Here is a 27787-nt window from a genome sequence, read left to right as displayed (position 1 = left end):
AGTGAGACTCTGTCTCAAAAAAAAAAAAAAAAAAAGAATGGAAATCCAGAAGCAGGTTGGGCAGGAGACGTCCCTCCCTCCCCCTCCCAAGAATAGCCACCACTGGGCGCCTTTCTCCTTGAAAACCCAGAACTGGCAAAAGCAGCCGACAAGCAGCCCAGAGTCCGGGGAGGCAGAGGGACAGAAAGAAGAGCCACCGGAGACATCCGGGTGGCAGAGACCTACCCACCTCCCCGCCCCACCAGCCCACCCGGGAACCACGGCCCACATGCCGGCCCACCTCGCCCTTGTACATCAGGTTTCGGATGTGAGTCCACAGGGCAGTGCCACGAGCACACAGGTGTTTTTCAGCAGAGGCCACCGGGCTCCGGCGCACCCGGCTGGGGTGGAAGTACCGAAGGAGGCCCTGCATGGCGGCGGGGGCTGAGTCTCGCATGCCACAGAGGCAGAGAGGCCGGGAGAGGTTGGATGGGAGCACGGTGGGGAGCGCCCGGCCTCCTCGGCCTTTTGACTAGGCTGCGAGGGAAGCCACGCCCTGCGTCTGGCTGGCCAAGGTCAAAGTTTCCCATTACTCCTGGGTTCCACTTTTTTGTCTGTATGGGAAACCGCCCCCCCCACCACCCCCACACCTATTGGTTACGGGAATTCCAACGTGTCTCCATCTCCTCTTAAGCCCAGAAAAGCTGAGCTTCCTTCTTGAGTGGCTGGTTTCCTGTGGCCAGAGTTTGGAGACACTGAGTAAGGCGTCTGACTGGTCAGTCTAACTCGCACTGAGGTGCTCGGGACTGTCCCAGGGCCCGCGCCACTCCCAGCAGGAACCCCCCAAATGGCACACACTACTTCCGATGGGCCCAGGGCAGAGAACACCCCACATGGCCCCTGCTCTCCCAGAGCAAGCTGGCCAAATGACGAGCAGCCCGACTCCAGCCCCAGCCCTCGTCCACTCCTGGGCACTGGTGTCCAGCACGCGCCCGCCCCACTTGGCCCCGACGTGCCCAGGCAGGCTCTTCACAGGGTCCCTCTCTGAAGCTTCCAGTGACTGAAAATGACCGGGGTGTCAGCCATGAGACACCCAGCCCTCATGGCGGTCCCCGCCGGTGGCTCCAGTGGGAAAGGCTGGCACCACACCAAAGAACAGAGTGTGCTCGGCAGAGCGGAAGCAGCACAAAGACTAGAGCAATGATGAAGCCGGTGCCTGAAGCCCCAAACATCGCTCAAGGCTGGCTGCTCTCTCATGCTGTTATATAAAGCACCAGAGAAGTAAACAAGCAAGGGACCAGGGGTTTGGAAAAACAGATGACCGAGGGGGAAATGGCAGTCAAGGGAAAAACTAAAGCAGTCCGGATGTGTCCGGGTCGCCAGGGTACGGTGAGGAATGTGCCTGCTGCTCCGACCGGGGCCAGTGGCCTCGGCGGGTGGTCCGGGTCTCTGCTCATCTCCCTGGGGGTGGGGCGTGGTGGGGGCCTCGGAATATCAACTGAGGTTGGTGGGCCTGGTGGACAGGGGAATGGAGGTCCACCTAGAAAACTGTCCTGCACGTCCATCCCAGGGAGACCAAGCCCAACTGGGACAGGTGTTGAACACAGCCCTGAAGCATCAGTGACCTCCTTGCATGGTGGTTTACGGAGGACCAAGTGCTGCCTTGCTAGCTCTGTAGCTGGTACGGCCAGATGAGTCGCCAATGGACGGCCACAGGGCATCCTCTTGCCCACTCCTGGCTGGCGTGGAGAGGGGTACGACTAAATTGCCCAAAGGAGGAAATGCTTGTTCTCTCCTCACTCGCCTCCTTGTAGACAACAGCTTCCTCCATGTCCACCGTCACCATCCTGGATGGGGCAGCAGGGTGTCCCCAGCTGCTTCTGTCTGAGCTCTGTGCCTCTGCACTGCAATCTACTTTCAGGGGTGGGTCTTCCCAGATACCAGCAGGGAACCCCTGTGGCTCTCACTATGGTCTTTCCACATGCCCTGGTCTCTTGAACTTTTTCTTTAAAGATAGGGTCTAACTATACAGTGGCACAATCACAGCTCACTGCAACCTTGAACTCCTGGGCTCAAGCAATCCTCCTGCCTCAGCCTCCCGAGTAGCTGGGACTACAGGCCTGCGCCAGGCTTATCCTGTCTTTAACTCTTTGCTGCTCTTCTCTGCTCCCAGCCAGTCTTCAGCATCACTTAAAAAGATCGAGGAACATGCCCTCTTAGGATAGACTATAACTGGCACTGGTGAGGATGTGGAGGACAGGAGCTCTCTCACAGCCGCTGCGGATGTAAAATGGTGAAGCCACTCTGCAAAAATGGCAGTTCCCCAAAATGTCAACCTGCGGTGCAAGGCAGCAATCACACTGGGTGTCTACCCAAGCAGAATGAAAGCATCCAGCCACGCAAAGCCTGGTGCCAAGCACGTGTTCACAGCTGCATCAGCCACAACAGCCCTGAACGAGAAACAACCCAAGTACCTGTCAACTGGCAAATGGAGAAACAAAAATGTGGCATAAAGGCCGGGCGTGGTGGCTCACGCCTGTAATCCTAGCTCTCTGGGAGGCTGAGGCGGGCGGATCGTTTGAGCTCAGGAGTTCGAGACCAGCCTGAGCAAGAGCGAGACCCCGCCTCTACTAAAATTAGAAAGAAATTAATCGGCCAACTAAAAATATATAGAAAAAATTAGCCGGGCATGGTGGCGCGTGCCTGTAGTCCCAGCTACTCGGGAGGCTGAGGCAGAAGATCACTTGAGCCCAGGAGTTTGAGGTTGCTGTGAGCTAGGCTGACGCCACGGCACTCACTCTAGCCCGGGCAAAAGAGTGAGACTCTGTCTCAAAAAAAAAAAAAAAAAAAAAGTGGCATATGCACGCAATGGAGTACTATACAGCCACGAAAAGGAAATACTGATGATGCTACAACGTGGATTACCCTCAAAAATACTGCGCTAAGTGGAAGAAAGCAGTCAAAAGATCAGGCTGGTATGATTCTATTTTTACGGAATGTGAGGAATGGGCAAACCTGTAGAGACGAAAAGCAGATCAGCCTGGGTCTGGGAGTAGGAACACGGAGGGGCCATAAATGGGAAAGAGGAACTATTCTGAGCTGGTGAAAGCCGTGCAACTCCGTGGATTCACTGAGAAAGTGTTCAACTTTCCACTTAACACGGATGCATTTTATGCTGTGCAAGTTAAAGCAGAAAAGATACAGGGTCCAAAACTGGCCCACGATAGAGGGGGGCTTGCGTCACCGTCCCTCCGCTGTGCCGGTGGCAGTAGCATGCTTCCTCAGGACGAGTCCCGGGCAATCTGCACAAGAAGGATTTGCTCATATGTGTTTACATTCACGTGGTGTTAACAGCTTAAAATCTTTCCCAAATGTTAGCTAAAAATAAACATCACTCATTTTATGCTCCTGGTGCAAGAGACCCCCTGGAGCACGCCCCGAGTCTGTGCTTAAGAAGCTGTGTAAGTTTCTCTCTCACTTGTGTCTCTGTGACACGAGCCATGCATGTCTCATTCACCTAAGAATCCCCCCACCACCCGGGCACACCTGAGACCCCAGGCCAGTGAATGACCGTGTGGATAGGACATACATGGCCCTGAGGTAATCCTCACAACACAAGCAGGGCCTCTCTGTGCCTTTACGCTAAGAGCAGCATCTGCCTCGCCTGACCACCCGGCTGCAAACCACACCTCCACCTCCCATCTGACAGGTCTTTATTTTGGCTGATGTCTACCATCCCTGCTAGAACGTATGCTTTGTCTGTTCCACTCTGTGGTACCTCCGTATCGAGACATACATAAGACACAAATCAGGCTGAGTGCGGTGGCTCGTGCCTGTAATCTCAGCACTTTGGGAGGCTGAGGTGGGAGGATTGCCTGAGGCCAGGAGTTCTAAACCAGCCTCTATGAAAAAATTTTAAAAATTAGCCAGGCATGTGGGCACACACCCATAGTCACAGCTACTTGGGAGGCTGAGGTGGGAGGATTGCCTGAGCCCAGGAGCTTGAGGCTGCAGTGAACTATGACTGCATCGCTGCACCCCAGCCTGGGAGACAGAGTGAGATCCTGTCTCTTAAAAAAAAAAAGATACATCTGTAAGTTATTTAATACACATAGTACAATGTGTACTGGTACAAAGTGAGCAGTAGTTACATGCACTGGGAACTGCCTTGAGCCAGGCACCTGTCTGTCCTCTTGCAGGTGAAATGCTGGTGCACTGCGGAGTGGCTGGCGCTGGGGCAGAGTGCGCCCTCTGGTGGTTGGGGCTTTCACCAGGGGCAGGGAGTGATTTTACTGAGTTAGGACTCCCACGTCCGTCCGTCCGTCCCTGCACGCTGTGGGCAGTTTTAGTTTCTTTAACGTTTTAAAAAGTCGTGGTAAAATATACATAAAAAATTTACCACCATAAGCATTTCTAAGTGCACAGGTCCTTAAGTACGCTCGCACTGCTGTGACCACTGCCGCCAGCCATCTCTAGAACGTTTTCATCATCCCGAACGGAAACTCTAGCCCAGTGAATAGTAACCCCCAGCCTCTGGCAACCTCTAATCTACTTTCTGTCCCTGTGAATTTGACTACTTCAAATCCCTCACAGAAGTGAAGCCACACAGTATTTGTCTTTTGTGACTGGCTTATTTCACCGAGCAGGTCACAGGGGTTCATCCGTGTTGTAGTGCGTGTCAGATGTCCTTCCTTTTGAATGCCGAGTAATATTCCACCTTATGGATCTGCCACCTTCCAATTATCCATTCCCCAGCGGGTGGGCACCCAGGCTGGCAGGGTTGGTGCTGCTGTGCACACGGGTGTACCCACCCACCTGGGTGTCCCCTCTACAGTTACACGGCTGTTGCCAGCACTTCTGTGAGCTCTTGGGGCATAACCGCCGTGGAGCAGGCGGTCACTCAGGGAGACTGTCATGAGTGGGTAGGCCTCCCCTCAAGGTGGCGGGTGGAGAGTGGCTGCAGGGCTCCCCAGGAGGGGCCCCATCGGACCTATGGCTCCTGTCTGGTCAGGTTCCCACGAAACCCGGGCTGGCAGAGATGTCTGGGAAAGCCCGCTCTGCCAGCCTGAGCGCAGCTTCAGACAGAGCCAAGACCATGCCAGAGGCCTCGGCCCGAATCTCACCCCGATGGCTCACGTAAAACATGAACAGCAGTAACAAAAACCAACTCTGATGCCCGAGCTGGGACATAGTCAGAGCCCAGCAAGACACGCAACAGGCCAGGAGGAACGGTGCACACAGGAGAAACGGGAAAGGACAGAGCTCTATGGCTCGGTACAAACTTACCCCTAGGGAGAAGAAACAGGGCTAAGGAGATTTAGCAACCTAGAAAATTCGCAAATGGAGGAGAGAAGGAAACGACGGCCGGCCCAGGATGTTCTGGGGCACTTGGACGGTGCCTTCAGGGCCCGTCGCCGACCCTGTCCCAGGCGCACGGGGCCAGGCTGCAGACGGAACTGCTCTGCCAGCCCTCCAGCTACGCTGCACCCTGTGCATTCTGACTCCTGTGCCCCTGCTGGGCTTGAAGCACAGGATGTTAACACCTAAAGCTCAAAAAATCCCTCCCTGAAGACACAGACTCAATGTTCCCCCTGGGAAGGCGTCTCTGTCCCCGATCTCACCCTCCAAAGAATCACGCCAGCCAAGCCGCCAGCTGCCCCTGGGGCAGGGCCGGCTGGGCTCTCGGCACACCTGCGGCATCCTTCCTTTCGGGTCTCCCTGCTCTGGGTCACAAATCCAGGGACAGAGGTCTTTCTTGTTCTTGGGGTCCCCGGGACATGGCACACAGGAGGCCCCATCACTGGGGCGGCACAGCAGGATCTCGGTGTCTGAGGGTGGACGGGGACAGCCTCGCCTGCTCAGGCGGCTCACTCAGGGCTGGCTCGAAAGGACCCCCACCCGAGTCCTCTGTACCTGCCCACATGCGAGGGCTCAGAGCCGTGCCATCCGTGACTCTTTCCTGGACAGCAGCACCCCCATGCTGCGTCCCTGCCGTGTCGTTCCTCTGCCTTTCTGGCCTCTGCAAGAAGGGGAGCGGGGACCCCGCGACTCATCCAGGACACTCGTCTGAAGAGCAGAAGCTGAAATCTAAGACTCAGGCCGATGGCTCCTGAACCCGACGCCCACGGGCACCACGTAGGGGAGTGGAAACCAGACCGGGCCAAGACCTCGACCCCAGAATATTCTGACTCCTCCTGCCCATGGGAGTGTGTGGGCGGCTTTGCTGGAGACTCAGTTTCCATCCCCGGCCCCTCCCCTCAGAAGAGCCCTGGGGCCTGCCAGGAGCCTCCGCCCCCCGGCTGGGTCTGGGCTTCTTCCTGCCCCAGACACTGCTGGGTGCTGTGCCTTCCCCACCCGGGCGGCACCTGCCTCACCTCCCGGAAAGGTCGTCCACCCCACTCCTGAGTCAAAGTGCGTGAGGTGAGGGGCCCCCACAGCAGGATGCAGACAGCCAGGTACCCCCTGTCCGCACAGCGCAGCACGGCACGGGCCTGACGTTACCGGGAAAAGCCTGAACTCACACAGGCCAGCCCCGGCAACTCAGGCACACCCTCTCCCGGGAATCCCTGACAGAAAATGGCCGTGGGGGAGACAGAGACCAGGCTAGGTTCGCAGGGCGTCACTGGCATCACTGCCCCTCCTCTGATGTCCTTTGTCCTCGGATCTCACAAACAAGTCCCCGCTGCCCGGAGCCTGGAGCTCCAGGGGCCAGGCTGGCTGCCGCCTACTTGGCGTTAGTCACGCACGCCCTCCAGCTGGCGCGCATCCCCTTCCGTTGAGGGAAGACCGGGGGCCACGTTTCCCACTCACCTGTCCCACCGGCTCAGTGACTGCGGCAGAGCAGGATCGTGCCTCCTCCACTGCCTCCCAACAACCGTGACGAGTAAGAATAATAGCAAACTGACCAGGCCCTGTGAGCGACAGGTCACTGAACCCGGGCGGTGCCGTGGCCTCGCCTGGGTCACGTGCAGCGTGCTAGGGACTCTCTGCCTGACCAAACTCTAGCCAGGCTCCTCTGGCTCTTTCTTTCCACTGGGCTCCATCATTGGGCTTGTCCTTCAGAGCTCAATTTTAGCAAGAACCCTGAGCCAGGCCAGCCAGAACCCCCGACCCCCAATATCTGCTTGAATTCCTCACCCCCAGGTGACGTCTGCTCACCCGGCCCCCTCGGAATCCTGTTAGTTCAGCTGAGCCCGAATTCCCCTCACCCCCGACGATTCCTCTAAGTCGCTTTCTGTCCACCGACCCCACCCTGCTCCTTGGCTATAAATCCCCACTTGTCCACGTGGTCCTTGGGATGGAGCCCAGTTCCATGCTGAGGTATCTTTCCTCTATTGCAATCGTCCTAAATAAGATCTGGTTTTACCCTCTAACTACTGCCCCGCGCTGTTTTTTCTTTGATACTCGCTGCCCTTCTCTCACAGGGCAAGGCAGGGCGCCCAGCGGGCATCCCAGACTGCCCGAGAGTAAAGCATGAGTCGTGTGCAGCAAAAAATACTGTGCTCGTACCCAGGAGCACTGTGGCAAGGGATTTCAAAAGAGGGCCTGATATGGCAAAAGGGGAGGAGTATCATTTCTTTTCTCTTTTCCCCTGAGACCCCCTACAGTCGCCCAAAGCCAGGACTCAGAAACCATGGCTCAAAACACTCCCAGGACTCCAGTGGTTGAAGATTTGATGATATGAGTCAAAGGCTGGTGGAATATGAACCTCCCGTTACCTGGTTTGATGAGCAGAGAAAAGGAGTTGCCCAGCAGCGAGGCTGTGCAGGATGCGGGCGGGTGTGGGCCCAGGGCCCGGGGTGCAGGGCCGGGGTGCGGGTGAGGAATGCCCTGTGCTGGGGCAGATGCAGGACCCCGGAGGGAGGCAGGAAGGGGCTGCACAGGGAGTGCGGCCAGCTCTGCACTCTGCTCCCTCCACTTCCCTGGGTACCCGGGGACCCTGAGCAGGTTAGGGAAGGTCCCCTGGGCGTCAAATGAGCTCTCTCAAAGATCTGTAGGAAGGACCCGATGAGAACGCACATGCGCAAAAGGGCCTGAGCTGTGACCATCACCCAGACTCCAGCTGTCACTCAACAGATGCTAAAGAACTTCGGTTCTCAAAGGAGACCAGCACCAGGATGTGTCATTCAGAGCGGAGCAGCCCGTCCGCGTGGAAGACTCACGCCATGAGAGTCTACACAGAGGCTGGGAGGGTGAACGAGACCCATGTTGTGGGGCAAGATCAGGACAGCCAAGAGCATTAAAAAAAATCACTTCTTTCTGAGAGATGGGGTTGTGCTACGCTGTCCAGGCTAGTCTCGAACTCCTGGCTTAAGCGATCCTCCTGCCTCAGCCTCCCGAGTAGCTGGGATTTCAGGCATGCGCTAGAGGAGCATTTTTGCTCTTAGACCTGGTCTCAAGGGTCTGGGGAGTGGGATCCCAGGCAGCCCCAAGCACTGGGTTCCCTCGTGTGCTCCCAGTGTGGAAACCCGGCAGCAGCGCATGGCCCAGGAACCCGCCAGCCAGGGCCGCGGCAGGGGTACAAGTCACACTCATAAAGGACTTGTTGATCTGAATGAGCACGTGGGCCCTCACAGCGAAGATGACGAAGTACTCAAGGAAATCACCCTCCTCCTTCCTTCCTCACTGGAAGAGGATCCTCACAGGAAGAGGATTTTTACTTCCTGCCCTGAGGGAGGGAGGTGGGGCTTCCTGGTGAGCGCTGTGCTCCCCGGGGCACCTGGAATGTCAAAACCTACTTACCCAGAGGCTGCACGTGAAGGTGGAAGGGGGAGGCGCCAGCTTGGCTGTGTCTAAGGAGACACGCTATAAGGAAGGTTGTACCAGGGCCTTCTCCCAGCCACCCTGGGAACTGTGCAGCTGGGACCACGAGAAATGGGCAGGGGCACCAGGTCCTGTCTGACAACTGGCAGTGAGCCCCAGGGCTGGGTAACCTTCCCAAGGCCAGGGGCCGGCAGTTCTCCTTGACAACCCAGGGCCACTCGCTGGTCCTGTACGGATACATCCTCCCGCCCACCTAGGGGCTTCTACACCAGCCCTGGGAGGGGAGCGCAGCCTGTTCGGGGATACAGCTGTCCACCCTACCAACTGGGGCTGGACCCAGAAAGGGGACGTCAAGTGGGAAGACAATGGGACCCTGTTGCTTTTCCAAGAAGAGGTGGCCCAGGAACTGCCAATTTCAGCCCACGGGACCATCTAGCTGTTCTGCCTTTGGGTTCCCCTAAGGCCATGAAAGAACCGAGGCCTCAGCTGGAAAACCAAGCTGGGGACAGGATAGGACACAACAGACAGACAGAGGAGCAGGTAGTCTGTCTGGAGCCGTGAGGGCATCAGCCCAGGTCTCCCACGGTGGGTGTTTCAGAGCCGCGGCAGCCCACCCACCACGGGCGCCGGACGGGAGAGGGCGGGAAGGGACGGCAAGCTCACCTGGACCTGGCCCTTGCCCACGAGCCTGTCTGTGCTCTCACCGTCCTCCTTGCTGATCTTCGCTTTGTTGTAGCACTTTTCATAGCACAGGATTCTCAGCGTCTGCGAGCCTTCCAGCTCTATCTCGAACTCCTACGGCCCCGAGAAAGAAGCAGGAAAGTCTTGTGTGAACAAACAGGTCCAAGCATGTGGTGAGCAGCACTACAGCCGGAGGGGCCTCAGCTATGGCTCCTGCACAAACAGGGCCCTTCGTGCGCCAGAAGGACCCTCACCTGGAGACCCTCCTCACTCAGCTTGGACCCTCAGGAGCATTCCCTGTAGGCACCTGTCACCATGCTGTGGCCTGGCCTAGATGCTTCTGGAAGCCCTGAATGCCTCTCAAACCTACCCCAGCACCTCAAAGGGTGGTCCCTATAACACCTGCATCACCAGGGGTGCTTGTTAAAAATGCAGATATATGGTCGGGCGAGGTGGCTCACGCCTGTAGTCCCAGCACTTTGGGAGGCTGAGGTGGGAAGATTGCTTGAACCCAGGAGTTCAAGACCAGCCTGGGCAACATAGTGAGACCCCGTCTCTACAAAAAAATAAAAAATTAGCAAGGCGTAGTGGCATGGAGTCCCAGCTACTTGGGAGGCTGAGGCAGGAAGGTCACTTGAGCCCAGGAGTTCAAAGTTACAGTGAGCTATGATTGTGCCACTGCACTCCAGCCTGGGTGGCAGAGCAAGACCCTGTCTCTAAGAAAAAAAAAATGCAGATATTCTAATGGATTCTGGGTGATAATGACGGTCGATGCAGGTTCGTGTTTACGGCAGTGAAACTGTCCCCTAAGATACTACGATGGTGGATATACTCATCACGCCTTCATCAAAACCCACAGAATGTGTAACACCAGGAATGAACCCCAGTGTCCACTATGGGTGCTGGGTGATGCTGGCATGTCGACTGTAACAAATGTCCCACTCCGGTGCGGGTTGTCGCCAGTGGAGGGGCGGAGGAGGTAAATGGGAATTCTGTCCTTTCTGCTCAATTTTGCTGTGACCCTAAACTGCTCTAAAAAAATTCTATTTAAAAGGAAAAAAAGAAGTGATCGTTGGAGTTGGTACAGGAGGGGAGGGACCTGGGGGAACGAATGCTTCCCTGGGCTTTCCAGCCAGCCGTCTGCCTGCCCTGGGCCTGTGGTGTGAACTTTCTGCTCCACCTCCCGATGCCTTTGCACAGGGGTTCTAGGTGGGGAAAGGGAGGAGGGTGAGGGGAAGAAAAGGCAGCAGCTATTTCTGAACCTGAATGGGGGTGGGGTGTGAGCCTGCCAGGAACATGCACAGTAAGGGTGGTGCCAGGCGACCTGCTGCCATCAAAGCCTTCGCACCTTCACACCTCCCTGCAGCTTCTGCAGCAGCAGCCACTGCTGGCATCCGACCGACCGGACCGGACCGTTGCAAACTGCCTAGAACCCCTCCCTCAGTGCCTCTGCTGGGCCGTGGCCTCCTTGCTCTCTGTAAAGCCTTCTTCCATGGATCCCACTTGGCGCTGATCCCCGCTCATCACAGCTGTCACTCGGCCCTTTCTGCAGGGATGTCAGAGCTCCACAGACCAGGTCGTTTCTCAGGCAGCAAGTCTAATGACTAATGAGCGGTGGACGCCGAGAAAGGCAAGCTGAGGTCCAGCCCCACTGCTGGCCCTACCGGCCTCATGACTTGTTTCTTCCTCTGCAGGAGAGGTGGCGGGGGGCAGCTCTCTGTGGCAGAAGCCGGGACATGGCATCTCTCATGGATTTGGGGACTTAATCAACACTGGCTTCTCTGCAATAATCCCCCCAGTCCTGAAGGCTCAGGGCCAAGTGGTTAAGGGACTTACATGACAGCTCTCCAAGGTGAGGGAAAGCGAGGGACAAACTCAAATCCGGCAGCCAGAGAGGAGCAAACAGGCCCCTTCCGAACAGCCAGGCCCCCCCAGCCCCACAGGCAGAAACAAGGGCTTCCGGAAACTGAGAGGGTCAGAGCCAGCTTAGCCCAGCTTCGGCTAAAAAACACTATGGAAACCTACCAAGTAAACACAAAGTGCTAACAAAGGCAGGACAAAAAGCCCTTTCAAGTCTCTTTCCAAACACTTCTCCAGTAACAGCCGGTCTTTGTGATGGGGGTGGGTGGGTGAGATTCTCAGGAACACGGAGATAAAATCTCTCGGCTAGTCACCTCCACCCCCCAGGAGATTCCTGGAATGCTGGCAGGTTGCCTTTGGGGGAAGCCCTCAGGGAGGCCCTGGACCTGTAGACTCTTTCCAAGACAACATCCGGTGCTGCTGGAAGCAGACTCCTCACCTCATTCCAGTTCGGCTCCGCAGTGTCCCTGTAGACGCGCGTCTTTGCTTTATTCACAAAATAGCCGAAGGAGTCCACCTCCAGGGTGCAATACAGATCTGTGGGAAGGGGACACGGGAGGTGACTGCACCTTCCCACATCACCCACATGGTCTAAGAGCAGGTGTTATTTTCAAAATAGGGAAAAAAATGGTCTTGACTTTCTTTTCAAAGAAAACCCCACCAAACCAGTAGCCGGCACGGGCACCAGCACCTCGTGCAATGCCCCCGCCGTGCCCCATGGAATTTCCATGGGTGCAGCTGGAAAGTGGGACCTCTCCGAACACTCGCTCACTTGGTCACTCAGTAAACCCCGGCTCAAGCCCCTACAGTGAGAAGGGCCCTCCACGGGGTGGGATGGACAGAGAGCCGAACGTGCCACCATCGCTACATGGTGGGATGAGCACCACACGGCGAGGCCACAGCAGAAGCCAGGTGTCCTGGGGGAAGCTCCTAGGACCCAAGCAGCCCCTGCCATGAGTACGATCAGGCAAAGGGTTTGGGCAAAGGGGGCTCCAGGCCGGGGTGGGGCACAGGGACCGGCTCAGCGCTGGGAAGGCATGAGTCGCAAAGGGGAGTGGGGTTGGGACAGGGTGGGCTTTGCATTTTAGAAAAATCATTTGGGGCTAGGCGGGAGCATGGGCGCCACCACCCAGGGCCTGGAGGAAGGTGGCCAGAGATGGTCAAGGAGCTCCCCTGACGGGCAGATAAAGCGGCGTAGTTTTTGGCTTGACCGAGGAGGTGGATGGTGGTGCCCTCTACCGAGGCAGGACATAAGATAAGAAGGACAAGTTTGGGGCTATAAAAGATAGGTTTGTTTTGGGGGTGCAAAGCTCAGAGTATGGGACATTGAGGAGACAGGTGGGAAGGTAACAGGGGGCTAGGCAAGAAAAGCCGGGGACCAAGAGGCAGCCCCGGGTGTCGTCTATGTTGCTGACAGACAGCACAGGGAGGAGGTGCCATAGGGGCGAAAGGTCTGGGTGGAACCTGGGAAACAACATTTACAGGGCAGCCAGAGAGGGGGCCCAGGGGAACAGCCATGTGTTACAGCTTTATGGAGCATCGGCTAAACGCCACACAACTCACCTGTTGCAAGTGTACAGTCTGGGGATTTTTAGTAAATTTAAACACAAGTGCAAACATGCACCACAATCATTTCAGGACTCCTGCCCTCACCTCAAAGGTCCCTTTGGGTTCATGTGCAGGCAGTCCTCACTCCCACCCACAGCCCCCAACAATCACCGATTGGCTTTCTGTCTCCATATTTTGCCTTTTCTAGAAATGTCATCTATAGTACAACTGAGTGTAACCAGCCTTCACTGTTGCGACAGCTTACACGGCAAGGAGAACCCCCGCCCCTTGCAGGGGAAGGAGGAAAAGGGTATTATCCACCCGGCTCGACAGAGCAGCCAAATCTGCTCTGATGGGGTCAGGATGCACGGCCCACAGCCCTCCTGGCCTGGAACCCAGGCTCCGGGGACCCACAGCGACCGGAGCCGAGTTTTCCACTAAACTCCGACCCCTGCAGTGACATGGCATGCCTGCAGGGGGCGCCCGCCAGCTTGCAGGATCTGAGACAAGCGCAGGAAAAGGCAGCGTCCACTCCGCGAAAACAACCCCACACCCGGAGGGCATCAGCCAGCGCCTGCAGCCCACAACCGTGGCCATCCGGTCAAAGGCGGCTGCTGAACAACTTCCCTGGCTCCCCACCCCCTGCCTGATCGGTCCTTCTGAGGTGGACACTCCGGCTCAGCCCCCGCCACCTCCCTTCCCCAACCAGGCACTCACTTGAGCTCTGCTTAAATCCGGTGGCTGAGTGGACGATGACATTCAAGAACCCGTAGAGCCCAGGAGATTCGTCATCTATACAAGAGACCAAACAGGTGAGCTTTTGTCCTCCTGGGAGAGGGAGGCAGGTGACACTGGCTCTGCTGCGAAATGAGCTACCACGTGGACACCGCGGGGCTGCCGACTGCCCGGTTCGGGCGAAGCAGCGTGTTGACCAAACATGTAGCCGTGGTGTGTCTCAAGGATCTTAGAATCTGGCAGGTTCGCAGCACAGGCAAACCAGCGACCACGACAGAGTGTATGAAGGTTCCAAGGGCAGGAGAGGGTGTTGGGGTGATGCAGGATGTGCACGGGGTGTACATGCACGAACATGTACCTGTGCATGACCGAGTACACGTGCACATGAGCAACAGTGAATGCAAATTCAGCTTGACCAAAAGCATGGGCCGGCAAGTAGCTGGATGAAGAGGGCCGGGAGGACGGGACTCGGGCCGGATCCATGACACAAAGGGTCTGAGGAGCACCTGTCGCACGGCTCGTGACCAGGGACAGAGCCGTGTCTCCTCAACCACCTAGCAGCAGCTGCCCACGGAGAGACTGCTCCTAACCCACCCCGTCCACTCCTGGGAGTGGACAAGAGGCCCTAACAAGCACCATCCACCGTCTGAACCAAAGCGCCAATGGCAGGACGGAAGGTGGCCCTCCAGCCAGCGGGCTGTCCTCCCTCCCGGCAGCACAGCGTGCCGAGGGCAGCCCCACCTTCTTTGTTGATGGTCAGTGGAATGTTGTGAACGGTCTGAAGCTTGACGCACGAGTTGGTCAGCATCTGCAGCTCCACGGATGTCAGGGAGAAGCTTTTGAAACCTGCGGCAGACGGAGAGGAGGTGCCCTGACTGGCCAGTCTGCACTGCTGTCGCCGACCCCCACACTCTGGGGAGGCAGCACGGTGGGGCCTGGCGCTGGGTGGCTCAGGAGGGGGTGACGGGTCCCCAGGTGCAGCGTTGGTCTAGCACCAGGCTGAGGCGTGGCCCCGAAAGCCCAGGCCTGGAGGAATCTTAGCGTGACGCTTATAAACACGTCACACGCCACCTAAGCACAGCCACGAGGCAGGTCTGCGAATGAGAGGGTGGCCCGGGTGCACCTCCCTGTGGTGTCTCCCCAGACACCAGCACGGCTCTGCCCCCCACTCTGCTAACGCTGTTTCTCCGCTAGGTGAGAAAAGGGGTTTATTCTTGGGCATAACATTTTGCTGAGCAGGGAACAGAGGCTGCCACCCTGGAAACAGTTTGGGTCCCCCTGTTATGAAAGAAAACCCTGGGACACGAGTACTGGCAGGGCTGTCGGAGCCCCTCATCCCTGCAGGCCATGGCGGCACTGGGGGCCGAGATGTGGCTCCGCACAGGTGGGGATGGGAGCTCAGGGTGGGTCAGAGGCAAGCAGAGACCCCGCCCAGCGTCCGTGTGCAACAGGTGAGCAAGAGATGCTGTTCCAGTGGGAGACGGCCCACAGCCATGGGAGGCCCCGGCCACCCGGGACTCGGTGCTCGGCCAGGCTCCCGCGCAAGAGGGACGGCCGCACACAGAGGTCAGTGGGAACCAGTCCCAGCAAGGATGTCTCGTGAAAACCAACCCATACTGCTGAGGTGCTGAGGAGGAAACAGGGTCTGCCCTCCCACCCGTGAACCGCCAGAGGGGCCAGAGAAGGCAGGAGAGCACAGAGGGGAGTGGGCATCTTGTCCCGAGAGCAGACAGTGCCCACCACATGGGGGCAGGCGGGGGGCCAGAGGGATGGGGCAGTGGTGGGTGCCGGAAAGGCCTGGGGGGGCTTCCCAGGGAGATCAGAGGGCAGAGGGGGAATGAATTCGCAGAGGATGCGGGGTACAGGTGGGGCAATAGAGGGCTGGGAGCCTATTGGGACAGCTACAACTTATTTCTCAATTAGGGCTCATGTAACCTGTAAGGTTTAAAACCACAGGAGATGCCCATCTGGCACTGATGTTCCAAAGCCCATGTCCTCGGAGGCAGAGGCCACTCACATTTCTTCTGCTGTTCCCGGATGTTCTCCCTCCACTCGGCACGCTCGTAGTCAGAGGATATCAGGAACGTGTAGCTCTAGGTGGGCGAGAAGGACAGCACAACCCAGTTATCTCCGCTCGGCTAGGCGAGCACCCGGCAGTCTCAGGGCACCGCAGGGCACCCCACTGCTGCCAGTCGGCTGGAGCCCAGTGGCGGGGTGTGCTCATAGCCTGGTGAGTCGTTTCCGGCACTCTCTGCCCTTCTTGCCAGCTGGGCATCAGGCCACAGCACCCGTGCACACCTACCTCTGGCATAAGCCCCCATCTGAACTGCCTGGGCCAGGGTGTGATACAGGCAGAGGGGGCACAGAGCTCAGGGACAGGGAGGAGGTCACCAGGCGAAATTGCAATGGTGAGCTGATGATGTTGACCTGACCTACTGCGTCCAACCCACGAGCCCTGAGCTGACCCAGAGACGAGGCTGCTGCAGAGCCCACCGGCTGCCCCTCCCGGCCAGGCGTCAGAGAACAAACCATTCTGCAGTGACAGGCGTGTCTCATGCCCATCGAGGGAGAGGCCCAGGCTAGAGACGGCACCAGGAGCCGACCCAGGAGAACAGGTGCGTCTCTGGCCCTTGAGGCCCCCAGACAGCCTCCCTGTACCGAGAGCTGGGGCTGCACAAACCTCTGAGGCCACCCTCCAAGGACACCCTGCCCCTTCCCAGCTGTGGGAGCTGAGCCAGCTGCCACTCAACCTGGAGGCTACAGCCCAAAGCACCAGGGGCGCACGTGTGCCTGCCTGTGCCGTGCTGGACAAGGGTGGTCTCGAAAGAAAGACGGCTGTGGTTGGTCAGTCAGGAGCGCTGGGAGAGCAGGAGGGGCGGCGTGGCGGGTGCTCACCTTGCTGTTGCGGCTGTGCACCCGGAAGGCCATGCTGGGAGACATGAGCAGCAGCAGCGACTCCTGCTCGGACAGCTTCTTCTTCAGCCGCTCTGTGGCCTTGCTGCCCTTGTTCGCTCGCTGCAGGGAACGGCCACAGCCTCATCTTTCCACTCAGGGGCCTGGCACAACCTGCTCCCACTCGGTCCGCCCCACTGCCCCCATGCCCGGCCCGTGGAGGGTGGGAGTCCCGTCTGTCCCCTCAGCACCGCCCAGCCTTGGACAGCTGCTGCTGGTGGCTTTTTCAGAAGGTCCAGGCCTGACACAAGCTGCGGGAGGTGCTCAGTAAACCTGTCTTGAAGGAATGAGGTCGTTCCTCTCGTAAGGACAGAGAGAAGAAAGCTTCGCAAACGTCCTTGCCTTCAATTTTTACAAACTCGGACAATTTTGGGGGGCTGTTGTGACCTAGAGGGCCCCACACCCCCCCGATCCAATCATCAGCCCCCCTGGGAGTGTCTGTGGGGGTTCCCGACAGAGCCAGACGAACATTACCAGGACCTGGACAGGAAAACCCTCCCTGTGCCGAGCTGTGTGGATCCCTCCTGAAGCCTCCGCTCGGGAGGAGAAAACTGAAGTGTCACCAAGCAGGGCCCTGTCCCTAACCCCCAAAGGGCACCACACAGAAAATGCAGTGGTGGCAGTCAATAGGCCTTGCCTGCCCCTGCGGACGCAGCTCTGGCTCCTCTGCTTGAGGACACCCTGCCATGGAGGCCACAGTCCCGCCTAGATGAACAAACTAGATGCTCACCCTGGTCTTGGGGCTCCCTGTGAGCTCCTAACCGTGCTGGGTTTGGGGGCAGCAGGCTGGGCCCCTGCGTGAGGACCGAGGTGACACCCTGTCCTGCTGTGACCACCCCAGCCAGGCATCCCTGGACTGAAGCCCAACCTTCTAGGGACCCACCTCATCTGTGGCCACTGTATGGCACCTCCCCTGGGCCAGGTAACCCTAGACATGAGACACTCATCCCTCACTATTTTCATAGTTTCCTAAACCTTTCTGGAAAGAACCAAGGGCCTGAAGTCTGGAACCCCTGGAAGGACAGCACCCCCATGTGGGACTGTCCTCCATCGGGACAGTTGCAAGGGGGACAGCCGGGCACCTCCTCCAGCCCCATGTCCTGGGCTGCTCCCAGCCCTCCCCGGTCTGGCTGCAACTTTCCTTCTGGTGACTAGGTACTTCACCCACGTAACGGAAACACACAGCAAACATCACTGACCAGGCATAACGACGCCAGCCGGTGGCTGGAGACAAGAACGCAGAGGTATCTCTCCCTGCTAGCAGACGGCGCTTCCCGATTTCCTGATGTTTCCTTTTAAAGGACCGTTCAGGCATTTTCCCAAGAACTTAAAGTGACCCACGCTACTCCCTTATGTTAATACACACTGCTGGTTGCTACGCACGTCTCTCTCTGGCTGATTCTTCATTCCTGCCTCGTGTGACCCGGGAACGGAAGACTGCCCTCCCAAACGTGGCACCCTCCCAGCCCAGGATCTGTAAGCAAAAGTCTCCCAACTTGTTTCCCACTGGGCACCTTCTGTAGGACCAGGGGCTGCCCCAGGCCAGGTTTTCCCCGGGACACTAGTGAGACACGAGGTAGGACTCACAGCACCAGAGCGACGATCAGTCAGGCGTAAAGTGGACACGGGTCAGGCAAGAGCCACAGGGCATCTGCCAGTATGAGCAAGCGTCCCATGGGAGGGACGCCCGGTCACGGGTTAGACAACAGGCATCAGGCTGTCTGCCAGGTACGAGAAGTATCCCGTGAACGGCGCACTGTGAACACCACATCCTGCCCCTTCATTTCCCGTGAGCGCAGGGCCGCCGGCTGCTCTGCTACTGGAGCCCCACTGAGCTGGGGGCTCTCAGAACAACTGGGCGCCCGGCTGTGACCAGATGCCCAGCCCTCCAAGAGCTGAGAGCCCACAGGGGTCCCAGAGACCAGACGTGGGATCGAGACGTCTGGCGAAGAGAGTACCCACTGGCTCCCGGGCTGCTGCCCACTCAGGTCACAGGGAGCCCGGCCCCCCGCTGCCCCCAGCCCTGCACCTTCTCTCTTTGGATGTCACTCTTGATCTGGGAGATCTTGATCTTCAAGGCATCCAGCTCCTCGTCCGGCACCAGGGGGATGTTGGGTGCTGCCTCCGACTCGTCCACCATCTGGAAGCTGAGATCCGTGAGCGGAATGTACCACTTGCAGTCGTACTGCTGGGTTTTGCTGGGGGGAGAAGGAGAATGTTGATACACACTGACCACCTTCCTTGGCCAACTAATGTCACTGCTTTCGAAATCAGAGAGCCCAAGTCCGTGGCCACGCACGGTTCACCTGACCTAAAACCCAGCTCGAGTTCCATGCAGACCGAGGCCATTGGCAGACACTGGTGGCCCCCGATCTCAGTGACTCTGGGGAACAGATATTCCAAACGGTGGCCCCAGGCCCCAAGGTGTCTGAGGAGCCCAGATCCACCATATCCTGCACTGACTCCCAAGTCAGCAGCTCATGCGGGAGCACATCAAGGATGCCCAATGAGAGGACAAGACTGAAGTCTAACCCTGGGGCTGCAGAGTTTGAGGGGCTATAGATCTATCTGGTATAATCCCCCTGCCTGACAGATGGGAAACTGAGGCTCTCTTCCAAGCTGACTGATTCAACCCACCCAGCAGGGCTACGGCAGCATGTGGGGAGGAACCCAGTTCTGGTCCTTCCCAATGTGACCCTTTTTGCTCCAATCCAACCTGGTGCGACCTGGGTGAGGCAGATCCTTGGTGGTGAGGGGTGTCTGAAGCCCTGTGCTGAGATCAGCTCAGAAGCCGCTGCCCGGCTCGGGGGGACGTGACCACCCAGCCATGCCTGCCAAGGGCAGGGGAGGGCTATGCTGCACAAGCCCCTGCAGCCCCCCGACCTGCCACCCGCTCTTCCCAGAAAGGTCCCAGCATGGCCTTCCCGCGATGGTGCGTGATGTCATGGTCAGGTTTGCCCTTCACTAACAAGACTCAAAGCCGGGTCACCACGATGCCCCACGTCTGCAGATTGTTAGTGACAATTTTTGACCTTGAACCTGGCATCGTGCCCAGATGGCAGAAACAGAAAGAGGGGCTGGCCACCTCGTCACTGACTGCTCCCAGGCGACTCCATGACCCCCAGAGAGGCTCTCCGGTCCTGGAGCGTCGGGGGGCTGGGGGCCGCGGTGTCTACTCACCCTCCACTCTGCTTCTTGAGCTTGGTGCAGAGGAGCAGGTCGGTGAAGAGGAAGACGTGGCGCAGCTTGCGGGCGCCCTCCACCAGCTCCACCATGAAGCTGTCCTTCAGCAGCTGTCGGTGCTGCAGGCACAGGGTGGCGGGGAGCTCGGGTCAGCACCAGCCCGAGCGGGGTGCGTGGAGATATTCCCACCCCAGGACATTTCACTCCCTCCACCTCCAATCCTCCGACCCACTTTCCAGAATATTCTGTCCATCTCACTGGACCGATAACATGCTGGGGCTTATGTGCCCTTTTGTTCAAAAACATTTCTGAGTCCCTCTGGGGTGCTCGGCCTGGGAAGAGGATGGGTGGGTTGGGGGCAGGTGAGGGCCGGGGAAGGGCACACAGCCGAGCAAACAGGCTGCAGGGAAGATGAGTGATGGGAGAACCCCCTTAAACAGGGGCCAGTGCCTCTCTGGGGTGGCAACTCCAGACAAGCCAGCCACGCCAGGGAGGGGTGTCCCCGAGAAGGGACCATCACAGGCACAGGCCCTGTGGCGGGAAGAGCTTCACGTTCCAGGTCAGCAGGGAGGAGACAGGCCCAGGGGTGCTCTGAGAAGGGGCTGCCCTTGGGTCGTGACAAGGGCCGGCCCTGGTTCTGAGGATGGCAGGAAGCTGGGGGCCCCATGTTTGGAATCCCTCGTCTTCCTGACTAGACAGGACAGGCAGGCAGCCCTGAGTAGGGGTCACACCTCTGACACCTGCCTGGACACCCGTGGCCTGAGAGAGCAGAGGCAAAGTAGGGCACGGGGTAGGGGAGAGGGGGATGGACGGACTGGGGGTGGGCGGCACGAGCTCCCAGCAAGCCTTTCTGCCTCTCAGTGCTTCATCTGAAAGTCAAGGAGCGGCCCTTCTTGCTCACACAGCTCGAGAGGCTGTTGAATGGGTGTGCTGGGGTAAATCACTAATTCACCCAACAAATGGTGCTCAGTACCTCATACGGGCTGGGCTCTGTGCCAGGGACAAGGGGCCAGGATGACAGAATGTCACAGCGAGCCCTCCCCAGGCACAGGCCAGTGTGCTGTATAAGCACATCCCCTGAATTATCTGACGTGATCCCCACAACACGCTGTGGGCAAGTCACCATGCCCATTTCACAGACGAGAAAGCTGAGCCCCGGAGAGTTCGCCATCCATCCAGGCAGCACAGAGAGCAAGTGGCATCATGCACCGGTCTCTACCCTAGGGAGCTCCCATCCCGGGGGAGAGACCAGGTGCTCAGCGGGCACTGGCCCCCCTGGCCTCGGGGAGGGCTTCCCAGGGAGAGCGACTCCCACCCTGGGCTATGGTGGCTGGGAGGGTCTGCAGGTTGGGCTCACACAACAGAGCGCATGAAAACCCAGCATCTCCCCAGCAGGAAGCGTACCTGTGCCCATCTCGAGACACAGCGGCCCCATGCTCCGCAGGAGCCAGGCTGGGCCCAGGGGCCACGGCAGGTGCCTGGCTCTGCTGCCGCCCGCAGCCCGAGGTTCTTCTTGGGGAACCCCTGCCTCCCTGAACTCTCCCACACTCCGCAGGGGCCAGAGGCAGCAGAGCCCCCAGAAGCAAGTACAGCCTGGGCCAGGCCACTGACACTCCCTGGGTGGAGGCCGCATGTCACCGCTGTAGGTAGCTCAGCTCGTGACGGCCCTGGCGGGGGAGCTATGACTTATGTGGGGGCCATCGCCCGTAAGTGGAAGGGCAAGAAGGCTGCTGGCGTGCCAAGGCTGTGACTCATCAGCACCCGCCCACGCCCTGCCTGGCAGTGGCACACACAGGAAGCAAGAAACGGCACATGCACCTGGAGAAATGTCTGTCCATGCCGCACGGGAGGGCTGACCCCAGAGACCCGGCACACGTCCCACCGCTGGGTCTGCAGTGGTAACCAGTCTGGGGAAGGTCCTGGGACACTGAGGTCCTCGGGGAAAGACCAGAGGCTGCCCCTTGCCAAGGACACGGCAGAGGGTCTCCTGGCCCAGCAGGAGAGGCTGAAGGGACCTTCAGAGAGAGGCGGGGATATGGCGGGAGCGCAGCCCTCTCTCTATTCAAAGGAGCTGAGCTTCTTGCTGTCACCAGCAGAGGGCACCCTACGCTAAGCTCAGAAGCAGCACCCGTGGCCTGTGGGCCAGAAACGCCCAGACACCTGTGCTGTGCCCCGTGGCAGGAGGGGACTCAACCAGCACCGACTTCCACCTGACCCACCCCAGTCGGGTCCTCCAGGGGACACAGCGAGGGCAGGGCTGGGTCCCCACAGCGTCCTAAAGACAGTGTAAGATCCCATGGTTGGGGGGAGTGTCCCTGCGGCAGAGAGGAGCAAACGCCCCCAGGTGGGGCTGTAGGACAGAGAGAGCTGGGGCCTCACTGGACCCCAGGACAGGACTGCTGAGGGGCAGACTCAGAAGAGCTGCTCCCTGGAGCTCTCAGCGCTTCTGTTGTGTATCTGTGTGTGTCCCTGAGTGCGTCCTGTGTCTCCGTGTGGGTGTCCATTCCAGGGTGAGCGTATGTCCGAGCGTGTCCTCATGCAGGTAGCCCCATGCAGGCACATGTCCCTGTGCAAGCGTGTGCGCCCATGTGTGCTGTGGGGCAGGGCTGGGAGGGAGGCACGGAGGGCAGGACAACACCCCTTCGGGAGCTCCCCGCCCCCCAGGTGGGAAATGCTGCCAGAAGGAGCCGGAAGGGACACCGGCTGCCTTCTTGAATGACTCATAACATCGCCCGGCAGGGGCGAGCGCGGCCAGGGCCCTCCTGCACCCCCGCTGCCCTCGGCTGCCCTCCTTTCTCCATGACGACACCGCGGCTCTGCTGCCCCATCTCTGAGCCTCAGTTCCCTTAAAACGGAGATGGCAATGAAAAAGACAAGTTGGAGGCATTGTTGAGAGCGTTAAATCAAACGGTGTACCTACCTAAAGGCCCTCATATGGGGCTGCTGGAACCCGTCCTCGAGGGTCAGGTGCCACCTTCAGAGCCTCCCACGCACCATGCCACCCACTCCTCACGGGGACTCAACGAGGGAAGCACCATCACCCCCCTTTCTGCAGACAGGAAAACCACCAAGGCCCTAGGAGGTTGCATCTTGTGTCCAGTCCTCCCAGGAGGGGCAGCTCAGGCCGCGTTGGCCTTGAGAAGGGGGTTTCCTTCCTCTGGGCTCTTCCCCTAGGCCAGCGCCTCCATCAGCTGTCACCATGGCAACCGCCCCCCCCCCCAGCCTTCCCAGGAAAACCAAGCTGGAAGAAGGGTACTGCCATGGGCCAGATGTCTATGTCCCCCCAGAATTCACGAAGCCCTAATACCCAGTGGGATGGTGTGTGGTATTCGGAGGTGGGGCCTTTGGGAGATAACGAGGTTTAGATGGGGTCAGGAGGGCGGGGCCCTCATGATGGTCCAGTGTCCCTGTAAGAGGGAGAAAGAGATCTTATTCTCTCCAGGTGCACACGCGGAGGACGGGTTGCCTGAGGACACAGTGAGAAGGCGGCGTCTGTATGCCAGAAAGGGGCTCTCCCCGGGACCTGCCCGTGCTGGCACCTGACCTCAGATCTCCAACCTCCAGGACGGTGGGAGAAGCATCTGTAGTTTAAGCTCCCAGCGGGTGGTGCTTTGCTGCAGCAGCTGGAACTAAGACACGCTCTGGGAAGCCCGAGACCAGGCTCCAGGGCATGCTGGGGGATTTCCTCAGCTACTGCAGTGTGATCATGAACAGATCAGCAGGGCCTTGACAGGCAGACGAGGGAAAGTCTTGGAGGAGGCCCAGGTGGGGCTGAGAGGAGAGGAAGCTGAGAAGGAAGAGGGTGAGGTGAGATCAAGGTGGGGGCATCAGCGGCTGGCCCAGGGGGGCTCTGGAGGAAGCCAGCAGCCCCAGCCCTCACTATCGTGTCCCTGGAGAGCTGGCTGAGTGCCAGTGATCTGGCCAACACTGTCCGTCAGTGGCGCTGGCTGTGCAGGGACCTGGTGGGCTCCAGAGGTTCAACAGGTGGGCCGGGAGCAATGAGGGACCCCGGCCAGGCTGACGGACCCCCGCAGTCGAGCACGAGGCCCAGGGTCCTGCTCGTCCTACCTCCTGTCCCTTCCTCCCTCTCTCTGTCCTCTGGCTCCTGGCACTTGGCTAACCGGCCTCCCTGCAGAGCAAACCTCCACTACCTGGGCCCCAAGAAAGCCTCTCCTGGCCAATCCTGGCCCAGACGGTTTCGAATAACCTGGAGAGACAATCAAAAGATGGTCCCTCACTGGGGATGGCCCAGAAGGGACGGGAACCTGCCGGAGGGTGGGACAGGGCCCGGGAAGCACACTGCCAGTTTACAGCAATAGTGACAGTGGTGGCAGCTAACGAATGCCAAGCACCTAGAGCGTCACCCCAAACAGCTCATGTCACTCCCCAGGGCCGTCTATGTAGCCGCCACTCTGCCACTTCATGGCAAAGGAACAGCCGAGGGGGTGAGCGTGTGCCCACACTCCTTGAGGGAATTGGAACCCAGCCCAGACGAGCTGAGAACCCCACTGTTTGCAGATGTTTGTTTACGAAGGGCCAAGAAAGCTTGGCCCCCCACATGGGGCATGCCACACCCTCGGAGCTTCCCGCCTTTTGCCTTCCGGCGAGCAGTGCCTGCCAAGGCTTCTTTCGGCTTCTTCCCAAGGATTCGGAGAGGTCCAGGCCCATCCCCATCGTGCAGGCGAGCAAGCTGGTGCTCAGAGGTGAGCAGTGGCTGCCACTCTGTGCCTGGCGGAGCGGAGGACCCCGCCCCTCCCGCCTTCACCCCTGGGTCGGGTACCTGCCTTTCCACAGCACTTGCAAACTTTGCCGACAGAGTCTGGTCCCTCCAGCTGTTTTGCAACTCTTTTGTCTTCAGCCCAGAGGCCTCCACTCTGCTGTGTCCAAGTCCTACCGCCTCTCAGCCTCAGCCTGCCCCAGTCACACTCCCCCCAGGCCTCCCTGTGGATCCTTATCGGACCACTCCCCGAGTTCGTCCTCCACGAGGGGCCTCTGGGATCCCCGGCAAAAGACGGGATCGGAGGCCAGTGCCTGGCTGGCTCTTGGGAAACAAAACATCCAAACCTCATCGTCCTATGTGCTTCCAAGGCTGAGCTGGGGGGATGCTCAGGTGCAGGGCTCAGGGCAGACAGGCAGGCAACCCCGAGGGGAAATTACCCCGTAGTGGGGATCCAGTTATCTAACTATGACGTTAATTCAGCCAAACAAATGAGCACCCACCCATCCATGAGCCACAGGACTTGGGCCTGGAAGGAAAAGGTGCCTGCAGGACCCTTCGATCCTGATGTTTCTGGGGGGCTGAGGGGAACGTCCTCCTGGGTGACGCCTGCTGCTCACAGCCCCCAGGTATGCCGGGGCCAGGACGCTGGGAAGGCCAAGCACCTGCTGGCCACTGTTCACTGCCAGGGAACCACCCGTGATGCTGCCCAAAGTCCCTCTTCCTCCAATAGCACAGCCTCGGAGCTGCAGGACTTGGCTGAGAAGATGCTGCGATTACAGGGGACACCACAGGGCTCACACCTGGGCCTCTCACTGCCAAACCGCCAGGGGAGCTAGAAACAGAGCCAACCCCCTTGGCAGCTCCCAACAGGAGCAGGAGATGGGGCGCCGCCCAGCACCTAAGCCTGGGTAGCGTGCTGAGCTGAGAGGGGTACATCCTCTTCCTCAAGACTCCACTCCAGGGGTGGACAAGTCCTGTTGGTTCACAGCGGGGAAAGGGAACCCAAGTATAACATGCCTGGGGTGCAACGGGTGGCCAGGGGATACCTGGCCTCACCTGGCTTAGCTACTTAGTGGCTGTGTGACTGTGGGAAAGCCACTCAACCTCTCTGTGCCGCCGTTTCCTCACCTGTGGAAGGAAGAATGCCTCTGACCCCACGGGGTCTGCATGAGAACTCAGAGGCAAGGTCCTCTTGCTGTGGGAATGTGATGCTCACTGGCACAAACCAAACTCAGAGACAGGCAAAGCTCTGGCCCTCCCAGCTGCAGACTCTCTTTGCAGCCTGCAGCACGCCCCTGCCCGCCAGGGGTGGGAGCTACGGATTCTTGTCCTGCTGGTGACATGGAAGACGCTCTCCTGCCACCTCTAACACAGACGGCGCCACGTGGGGAGGGCATGACCCATCGCTTCCACACAGTCCCTCGAAGGTTGTGGAGCCCTCTCAGCCTCACACCTGGAGGGGCCGTGGGCCCCGAGTTATTGACTGCAAAGAGCACAGATACTTGGAAGAAAAATGGTGTCCCCAAATCAGTAACACCAGTTAGCGGTGGGGCAGGGCCCGCCTGGTATCCTTTCTACCCCACCGGGGTCTGCAGCTTGGCCGGGCAGCCGGAAGGAACACTGAGGAGGATGCCCAGGCTTGGAGTGCCTGGCTATCCATGTCTGCCCACGGACGGCCGGGTGGGGCACGTGTCTGCCACCCTGGCTTAGCCACCATCGAGCCACCTCCCTTAACATGCCCTGGATGGAGAGCTCTGAATGACGGGGTGCGGGTTGGGCTGACGGTGACCTTTCAGATGTCACAAGTCCTCCTCCCCCTTTTGCAGCTGAGGTACCCAAGTGACCCCTCCTCGATGAGCAGTGCCCCTCCTCCAGGCCAGATGCTGGCAAGGGTGCAAAGGCCCCTGCGTCTGTCAAACACCAGCGCCTAAACACTTCCTGCTTGGTCAACCCGAGACCCTGGCCGTGACGAGTACGGAGGGAGGCCATGGGCACAGACGGAGGAATGAGGGCCTGGCTGCCAACATCTGGGCAACAGCTCATTTTCCTCCATTCCCTAAGGCAGCGGACGCTCATGATCTGAACAGCAAGAAGGCGTTTCTCTCCAGTCGTCCTAAGTAGCAGTCGGAGCTAAGGTGAGCAGACTGCACCATACAGAAGGCCACAGGAAGAAAGGACGCCTACTACGTCTGTTTCCCAGGGGGCTGGAGCACTCATAAAAGAGTAGTCGGCAGAAGGGAAGGAGCAGGCATCCCGGGAGGGAGGGGAGCCCAGCAGGAGCCCGGCAGGTGCCTGGAAGCTCAGCAGTAGCGAACCCAACACCCACTTGGACCTGCGTGGGCTGCCCACGGGAGGCCTCGGGTTTGGTCTCCTTCGGTGGCCCTGAGCCAAGGACAGAACGAGGGGCAAGGCCCAGCTGTTGCTCCAAAAACAAGCAACAATCCCCACCTCCCCCAGGCCCCACCCTGCCTGATGCCTCCCCCGAGAGGTGCTGGGGACCCGGTCCTGCCTCCAATGAGCTCAGAGGCCGCAGATGGCCAGGACTGCCGCCATGGGGGGCTCCTGCCACACGTCGGGCCCTTTCGAGTGCCCAGGCAGCCAGTGAAGTGGGGCTCTGTTCCCACCCTGCTCCAAAGGCAGGGAATGGGCCCAGGGACTAGAAGCTCCAGGTGGTCCGTGGTCCCTCCTCCTCCACTCCCTTCCTTGGCCAGGCCCACCAGGAGGACCCTGGCCAACCCCTCACTCATATTCAAGCACAGTCAGATTCCGGATGCTCAGAGCACTGTTCTGCAAGTGGCAGGCAGAGGACAGGGCCTGTGACCTTGGCATAGAGTCCGCCACACAGTGCCGACCACCTGGCACACAAACCAGAAGAAAGAGGAGGAAAGTGGTTCTCAGAGGTAACCATAGTCGGGTTGGGTTCATGCCCCGCCAGTGTCTTCCCCGGCTCCTGTGCCTGCATGAGATGAAGGAGGCTTCAGGCCTTTTTTCTTGGAGACAGGGTCTTGCTCTGTTGCCCAGGGTAGAGTGCAATGGCCTCATCACAGCTCACTGCAGCCTCAAACTCCTGGGCTCAAGCAATCCTCCTGCCTCAGCCTCCTGAGCAGCTGGGACTACAGTCTCACATCACCACGCCCGGCTAATTTTTCTACTTTTTGTAGAGATGGAGTTTCACTCTTGCCCAGGCTGGTCTTGGGCTCCTGGCCTCAAGCGATCCTCCTGCCTCGGCCTCTAAGAATGCCAGGCCCAGAGTTAACTGTTTTATAACAACAGGGCACTTGGGAGGAGGAGGAGGAGGATTCCAGGCAGATAAAACTCCGGCCTTCTTTCACCCATCTCCTCAGCTGGAGACGCCGAGCTGGCCAG

General features: G+C 59.0%; 1 protein-coding gene across 1 annotated transcript in view; it reads right to left on the bottom strand.

The window, feature by feature from the left end:
• Nucleotides 1–27787, bottom strand: part of BCR (breakpoint cluster region) — a 122277-nt gene that overhangs the window by 8002 nt on the left and 86488 nt on the right. Inside the window, exons 9-16 of the mRNA XM_012661006.1 lie at nt 19699–19820; nt 18548–18716; nt 16462–16581; nt 15584–15659; nt 14308–14412; nt 13549–13623; nt 11723–11820; nt 9406–9537 (exon numbers count right to left, since the gene is read on the bottom strand). Coding sequence (XP_012516460.1) covers nt 9406–9537; nt 11723–11820; nt 13549–13623; nt 14308–14412; nt 15584–15659; nt 16462–16581; nt 18548–18716; nt 19699–19820 — 897 coding nt within the window. The remainder of the gene's footprint in view (nt 1–9405; nt 9538–11722; nt 11821–13548; nt 13624–14307; nt 14413–15583; nt 15660–16461; nt 16582–18547; nt 18717–19698; nt 19821–27787) is intronic.

Source organism: Propithecus coquereli, unplaced genomic scaffold, assembly GCF_000956105.1.
Source record: "Propithecus coquereli isolate 6110/MARCELLA unplaced genomic scaffold, Pcoq_1.0 Scaffold698, whole genome shotgun sequence".
Taxonomy (NCBI): domain Eukaryota; kingdom Metazoa; phylum Chordata; class Mammalia; order Primates; family Indriidae; genus Propithecus; species Propithecus coquereli.
This window is presented reverse-complemented; position numbering and strand designations above follow the sequence as displayed.